The following is an 8,024-nucleotide window of genomic DNA, read 5'->3' on the forward strand; positions in this document are numbered from 1 at the left end:
AATCAGCAGCAGAGTGTCCAGTAGCTCGTTTCTGTAACAATTCTCTACTAAGGCGAATTGAGATATGTTCTCTACTGCTAATGAGTAGTATAGAATGATGTATATTCTCTACTAGTAGAGAAATAATCGGTAGAGAAAAGTTACAGAAACGAGCTACAGATTGGCCGATTTAGAGCCAATTTAGCGATTTTCTTTGGATATTTGCGCGTAAACATTTTGGAAATCGCCTTTGGTGATTTTTCCCTTCAATTCAATTTTTTGTGCGCTATCATGTAATTGTGTCGAAACACGTGATAAGTGGGCCTACGCACAATAGCCTGCTCAGTCGGACTGAGCAGTCCACCACTCGAGCGCACACTGGACTGTGCAGTTGGCCGAAAACAAGTTTCAGTTTGGTATACCTGAACTACGCTTGATTATGTTAGTGCATTTGGCTCATGCAAACAAAAATACAGAGGTACGAAACATGTTGTCTATGTTTGCGTGTCAGTCCACAGTCAATCCGCGATTTTCGCGGACTAAAATTAACGAGGTAAACTCTAACTCTCTGCCCCCCCTTATCCACACAAAACCGGTTTTAGGCGGACTAAGCAGTCCAATGTGCGGAGGCCCAGTAAGTTATAGAGTTAAAGCTTAAATATTGATGTGGCATCACTTATTGTTATCGATTTGTTGCAGCATATCATGAACGAACGACGCAGAGCACATAACTTAGGGTTTACACCGGACAATATTGTCAAGACAATTATGTCAAAATGATGTGTTTGTTGTAATATGAATCACCGTGTTTACTAAATAAGAACAAGCATGATAAAAACATAGTAAGGTAAAACCGTTCTGTCAATTCGTCGGCCATGATTTTTTTTTTTAAATTTGCCAACATTTTAAAATCATGTAAAATTTAAAGTAAAAAAAGGAATTGTTCAAAGTTGTTGTTGTTTGAGATTGAAAATGAGAATTTGTGCGTAAAATTTTAAAATTAAATTGCTCGCAAACGTCAAGAAGGCAGGTTCGACTGATGTCACGTTACGGATTACCTGGGTCTGTAGTAGTAGTTGTTGGCGGCGGCGTGTGGGTCGGTTGTGGTTGTGGTGTACTCTATTGTGTTGTGGTGTTTGCGTTGAACAGCTCAGGTAAATGTCGTGCCTTCTCTTTTTCGCTAGTACGTTTTCATCAAAATTCCACACTTTTTATTCTGAATAAATTTTAATTTTGATGTAAGTTAGATTTTCTTTTAATTTTTGTACAAAGTTTGAAACTTGGAGTTACAAGGTTTTTGTTATAGAATGAACTATAATTTTTATGAAAAAGTACCTAAAATTAATTTGAAAATACAAATAAAAATCTGACACTTATCCATAAAGTTTAAATTTAATTGTTTTTTTGGTACTTTGCTGAGGAACAAAATTATTTATAATTATATATATGACTTCGTATAAGTATATTATTCACAAAATATTTATGAAAAAATAGCTTTTGGGGCTCAATGCGAAGGAAGAACAACTTTCTAAATGCTTTCCAGAGAAGCGATTTCTACTTTCTCTACTACACGACAAGACTTTTCGCGAAAACTTGAAAAACGAGCGTCATTTGTGGAGTTCCCGTTGCAATGATAAAAGTAGTAGAAAAGTATATTTCGATACCAATCCTTTTTTTGATACATACTCGATACCGAACAAAAAGGTATCGAGTAATAAATACTTCGTACTAAAAGAAAAGCATCCAGTATTTTGCTTTTATCGATTGAATCGTAAAATTACACAAATTACAAATGTTTTGCCAAGGCATATTAATGTGCTTTGTGTTTTGCAAGATATTGCTTGATTGAAGATGTATTTTATGTTACGAAAGTTTAACGGAGGAACGAGGGCACGTCACCAAAACCTATAAATAAAGCTTTATTAGAAACGTCGCAAGAGAACAAACGAAAATTTCGCGATTATGGACAACAGAAGCGATGACTCCGTTCCATCAGATTATTGGTGTGCAATGGACAATGACGTTCTCCAGAGTATCTTGGATGTACCATTGCCTTCTCAAAACAAATCTGAGCTGCGCAGCGGTAAACAGCATGCAGGCTTCGACAATAATGTTGGCGATACATGGTTATACCCAAGCAACTTGCCACAACGTGCCTACCAGTTAAGTATAGTGAAAGCCTCTCTATTCAACAACACGCTTGTTGTATTGCCCACAGGTCTTGGGAAAACTTTCATAGCAGCGGTTGTGATGTACAATATATACCGATGGTACCCCACTAGTAAGTTAATATTTTTGGCTCCCACACGTCCTTTGGTGGCCCAGCAAATCGATGCTTGTCAACGTATAATGCCGTTTCCCGATGAAGATACCGTGGAGTTGACTGGTAGATTACCACGCAACCGCCGCAAAGAACTGTGGGAGAAAAAACGCGTTTTCTTTGCAACTCCTCAAGTAGTACTGTCAGATATATGTTGTCGGGATGAAGCCAACACGAGTAATGCGGATTTATATTTTCCTTTTGATCAAGTAAAACTAATTGTAGTGGATGAAGCGCATCGCGCCAAGGGACGATATGCATACACCGAAGTAGTCCAAGCTATACATCAGCGTAATAATTATTTGCGAGTTCTAGCTCTTTCTGCAACCCCGGGGCGAACTATGGAGGATATTGCTGAAGTAGTGTGCAATCTGTTCATTTCTCACATTGAAGTCCGGTGCGACACATCTGTCGATGTGCTGCCTTATGTTCATAAACGGCATATGAAAACCATTGTTGTTCAGCTTGGCGAAGAGTTAAAAGCATTGCGAGAAGAAGTTTTGGAGATAATAGACCCATACCTACGACGGCTTATTGATGCCAAAGTGTTAAGTGGGTCATTGGCGAAAATTTCGCGCAATTTTCTACTATTCGAGCAGAAGCGATTTCTTGATCAAAGCCGAAATAGACAGCACCCACAGCAAAGGGCTATTTCAACAAATTTTTCCTTTTGTATCAGTATGTATCACGCCCTAGAGTTGTTAGAAAGGCATGGGATGCGTGTATTTGTGCATCATTTTGACGAAGATGAGGAGGGCCGCAGTAAATTTGTTGTAAATATGGAACCGAAAATACGTTATTTGTTAGATAAATTGCGCAATCAGTTGGGGCCAAATCCTTTCGAATTCTCAACGCACCCTATGACCAATGGAAAAATCGCCCCAATGCCTGATAACTTGGACTTCGGGCATCCTAAATTTGAAGAGGCCCGAACATATTTGCTCGCTCACTTTCAAGTAGGTTCAAGTTCAAATGTGTCCCTATATTCCCTTCGAAAAACCTATGTGTATGAATTTCCATTTTATAGGCTCATCCAGATTCACGTGCCATAGTTTTCTGCGAATATCGGGAATCTGTTATGCTGATATATCGTTTGTTACTACAACACGTTCCATTGTTAAAACCGCGTTATTTTGTAGGTAAGCGGGAGTTTATATCACCATCTGACTGTGAAAACAGCTTAACTTTAGTTATATTACCAATCTGAAGTTATATATTTCACCTCGAATTTGTCAGGCCAAGGCGGCGCCACTGGTTCTCTGCGGCCGCTTACACAAAAGGAGCAGATACAAATAATGCAAGATTTTCGCAGCGGAAAAAATAACATTCTTGTGGCAACATCTATCGGAGAAGAAGGCATTGATGTTGGTGAAGTCGAACTGATTGTATGTTTTGACATTAATACTACGAATCCCCAACGTTTTATTCAACGCATTGGGCGAACTGGACGACAAAAACAAGGAAATGTTTTATTATTAGTAACCGAGGGACGGGAACAGCAAATTCTAAAGGATGTCTTAGAACAGAAAGAGCAGACAAATGCAAAAATTCTTCACTCATCGGTAGTTACGAAGTCGTTGTACAAACACTCACCTCGCCTAGTGCCTACTGATTTGGATCCAAAAGTAATTCACGTTTTTATAAAGAGAAATGATTCTCTTGATAAAAATGATACGTGCAGCAAGAACAAGAAAATAAATAAAAAAAGCAAAGAAAAAGATTCTAAAGCGAGTCAAGATCTTCGCACTTTTTTCAAAAAGAAACCAATTTCAAATTCGAATGCAATATTCCCAGATCCGTCTCAACGTGGTTTAGAGACACAAGATATCGAAAAATGCTTAAACAAAATAGATGACTATTTCAAAGCTTTCGAATCTCCAATAGCTACGAATACCCAGTTATATTCGCTAGACCAAGTGCCACCTAATCTTAAACAGTCTCAACGAAAACCAATATTAGAATCGCAACGTTTTCGCCATCTTCGAAAGCTACTGCAAAAAACTTCTCCTTTAATACGCTCGAAGGAGCTTCTGACCGACCCTGTGGATCAAATAAAATCAACGAAAGTATCTGATGATGGAAAACGGTTCATTTTACGGCAAAAACCATCTATCGTCAGTGATGTTTTGGAAAAAATTAAGTTACTAGAATCATTGCCTTTGGAACCGGATGAAATGTCCGCGGAGGAAAAAGATGTAAGACATTTGTACAGTATAATTGAAAAACTTCTAGGTGGTACCCGACTAGCCGTAGAAATATTCATTGACGATGCTGATATTGAATACATGGTTAGAAACCGCATTTATAAACCCTTCCTTGACGTAAGGCAAAGTGAATATAAAGATGCTTGCGATGCGATATTTGAGGGGTTAGAAGAACAGGGAGAGTTATGTGATAATTTCGATTATATTCAAAAAGAATTAAAAAAAACAGACTTTTACAAAGAGTCATATCCCGAACCGGAAGAAAATTATCATTCGCCAATTCGGTTTTACCCAACGAAGAACGCCGTAGAATCAATGATATATGAGACAGTTGACGAAGATGTTCGAATTAGCAATGTGACAAATAACAGCGAGGCTACAGATTCTATTTTACATTGGGATGATTTCGCGATGAATGCCCCATCGGCTAAAAAATCAACTCCAGTGCAGGGCCCCCTTGTAAAGGCATTTCAACGACAAATTAGAAAATTTGGGAAAAAAAATTCTTTGAATAATACTTTCAATGAATCAAATAAAGTTGCCAAAGATGACTTTGATGTAATATTTGTATCAGAAACAGAAGCCGTAACTAATACCACACCTGCAACATCTGATAAAATACATGAAAAGCAAGACTTTCCCTCTAAAAAAATTTTTGAAAATCTGGAACCGAATTCGATCGGTCGTTCTAATAAATTTGAAACTATCACTGTGGATGCGCCCAACACCGAAAGAAATTTTCCAGCAAAAAGTTCATACCTTAGCGATTTAGATGTGGATATGGAAGAGTTCCTAGAACCTTTCCCTGAAGAAACTCGATCTGAGAGCTCAAGAAAGGATTCAGGTCGGTTAGCGAGCCCTATTTGTTCCACTCTTAAAGAAGATGAAATTACTTCCAATTTATCAATTCCCTCGCAGCAAGCGAAAGAATTATCAAACACAATAAACGTTGTGAATCCTTACTTACCCACCAGATTTATGGCAGCTTCAGTACAGCTGTCTTCTCAAATCGAAATATACAACTACCAACCTCAAAAGCATGACGAAGAAAAACTGCAAAATGGGGGACTGAGTAGCAATTTGCCGGAATATATGGATAAAGGTACGTCTTATGCAAAGAATCAGTACCTCAAAGTATCGGTGGATTTCAAGGATGATAAAAATTCAAGCCCCGCTTCACCACTCAGCTCGAGTCAAAAAGAAAATGAAGATAATTCAAATCTTTTAGACATCCCAACTACACCAAAAGAAAAATCTAATTCAAACGAATTGAATCCGAAAAGTCCCGTGACGCCACATTTGAAGTTTCCAACTCGATTAGAGCATTGTGAAAGGTCTCCAAATTTATATGAACTGTACTTACAAAATGTACGAAAGCGTAAAAAATTGCCGGAGCATGTAAAACAAAGCGTATCTTTCGCAGAAAATCAGCTTAAATTATTGTCCGATATGAATTCGGTTTCAACAGCCAATGTTTGCGACAAAGATAAATCATTCATTAATTCACCTAAAACATCGAAGCTAGTTTTGTCTAGTGATTCGAGCGATTTAGACATGAGGGCCGAAGAAGGAACCGAAACTGAGTGCGAGGAATTTGTGGAAACCCAAATTGTAATTACAAAGGCGTTGATATTTTATTAGTTTAGTTTAAATTGAAACTTTTGTCTACAGCGCACAAACAAGATCAACGATCCTAATTCATTTACTGATTCCAATGTCGAAAATTCAAAGGCAGAAGGCGGTTCTGAAACAAACTGCGAAGAAGTGGCTGAAACTCAAAAGGTATTTATGAATTGTTGCTTCCTCAATTTAAGAGTTAAATGAAATATTTGTTAATTACAGCGTCGGCGTCGACCAAAACTAAAAAGTCGATTGCACGAGTTCATTGATGCTGAGGCTATATTTAGCAGCGATGATGGGAGTGAAGAAGAATTAAATGAAATACCATGCAACCAGTATGTAAAAGATTCTATGATTGTATCCAGTGACGAAGTGGAGACTTTCGACGAAAATGCACCCACTACAACACAGATGCATGCGTACTATCTTCAATCGGTCAGGTACATAGTATCACTTATACTCATATAGGGTACTCACAGTTTACTTCTAAAGTTAAAAGGTGGCAACTTTAACAAGATAACACACTCGAACTGTGAGCAACCCTTATGTTTAAATAAAGTATTAAGTTGATCAACAATACCACGCATTGCTAGACCGTTTGCCTTTCACGCGTTTGTGTTTAGAGAGCATCAACAAACCACATACATATTTCTCTCTATTCTCTCTTCTCTTTTTTATACTCAGCTAGCACAGCGCAAAAAAAAAAAAAAAATCTTTGCCAGCTCCAGGCAGGCGCAACGAGAAACTTATGTACAAGCAGCGCTGCGCCCAAAGCGAAATTCATGTATGTATGTACAAGCAGCGATAGATGCCAGTTTAACACAGAACATAAACATGAGACAAAGTCTAGTAATTTTGCCCAAAAGTGTTATCTCTAATTAGTATGGGAACCAACAACAAACAAAGTTACCACATGGTAAAATGTTTTAAAGTTACCAGGTGGCAAAATTAACACAGTAGATAATATAGAACTGTGAGTACCCTAATAGATTTAACCCGTTAACTTTTGTTACACAACTGACGTGGAAAGAAGAAAATTGAAATAATATATATTTGTCTTGCAATTTCTCATGAAGAACAATTATTCGGTGAGAACTTCTTCATTAAACAAGGCTATTGACATACTCTAATGCATGTTTTTTTTTTAACCGACTTCAAAAAAAGGAAAAGGTTATCAATTCGTGGGAATATATATATATATATATATATATATATACATTTTTTTTTATGTATTGTACCGCATAACTGGACCACGGCAACCGATTTCAATAATTGTTTTTTTATTTTATTTTTATTTTTTTTTTAAGGAAATGTGTTACCGCAGGCATACTAATTTGGTTTAAATCCGATCAACTTGTATATGAGAATTGAAGTCGGTTTTGTTTTTTGCTTAAAAATTACTTATTTAATTATATTTACATAATTTTCGCGAAAGTAACGAGTATTTTTTTTTATGTATTTCACGATTTAGAAGTCCAAAACATTTACGGCGTAACTTCAAGATTCCCTCTTTTCGTGAATTTAATGATCAGGTTTATTCACAACCTGCTCCTGCAGAGCCATCTCAGTACGTTTGCGATTCCTTCGTAGTAAGTGAAGAAGATGATGAAGAACCTAAGGATGCACAAGACCAAACTATATGCCCTCTGGAACGCGCTGAACGCATTTTAAAAGAACGACGGCGTGCACGTGGAAATTTCAAAGTAGTTGCTAAGATTCAGAAGCGAAGGCGTATTCGTCAACTTATGGATAGTTCTGATGAGGACGACTGAACCTTGGAATTACATTTACTTGATGTTTTATGTTACGGTATGAAGCAATAAATATAAAGATAACCACAGTCGAATATATATTTACAAATGTATATATTTGCACTTTGGTATTATATTTATTTACGTTAC

At 37.2% G+C, this 8,024-nt stretch overlaps 1 protein-coding gene across 1 annotated transcript in view; it reads left to right on the forward strand.

The window, feature by feature from the left end:
• Positions 1-1,762: 1,762 nt before the first annotated feature.
• LOC118744192 overlaps positions 1,763-8,024 on the forward strand; it is a gene marked incomplete in the record, with an annotated part of 6,385 nt that continues 123 nt past the window's right edge. The window contains 6 exon segments of the mRNA XM_036477022.1: positions 1,763-3,255; positions 3,327-3,438; positions 3,536-6,114; positions 6,175-6,285; positions 6,346-6,563; positions 7,595-8,024. Coding sequence (XP_036332915.1) covers positions 1,942-3,255; positions 3,327-3,438; positions 3,536-6,114; positions 6,175-6,285; positions 6,346-6,563; positions 7,595-7,895 — 4,635 coding nt within the window.

The sequence above is a fragment of the Rhagoletis pomonella genome, unplaced genomic scaffold, assembly GCF_013731165.1.
Source record: "Rhagoletis pomonella isolate Grant_MI unplaced genomic scaffold, Rhpom_1.0 Rhpom_scaffold_00008, whole genome shotgun sequence".
In the NCBI taxonomy this organism is placed as follows: domain Eukaryota; kingdom Metazoa; phylum Arthropoda; class Insecta; order Diptera; family Tephritidae; genus Rhagoletis; species Rhagoletis pomonella.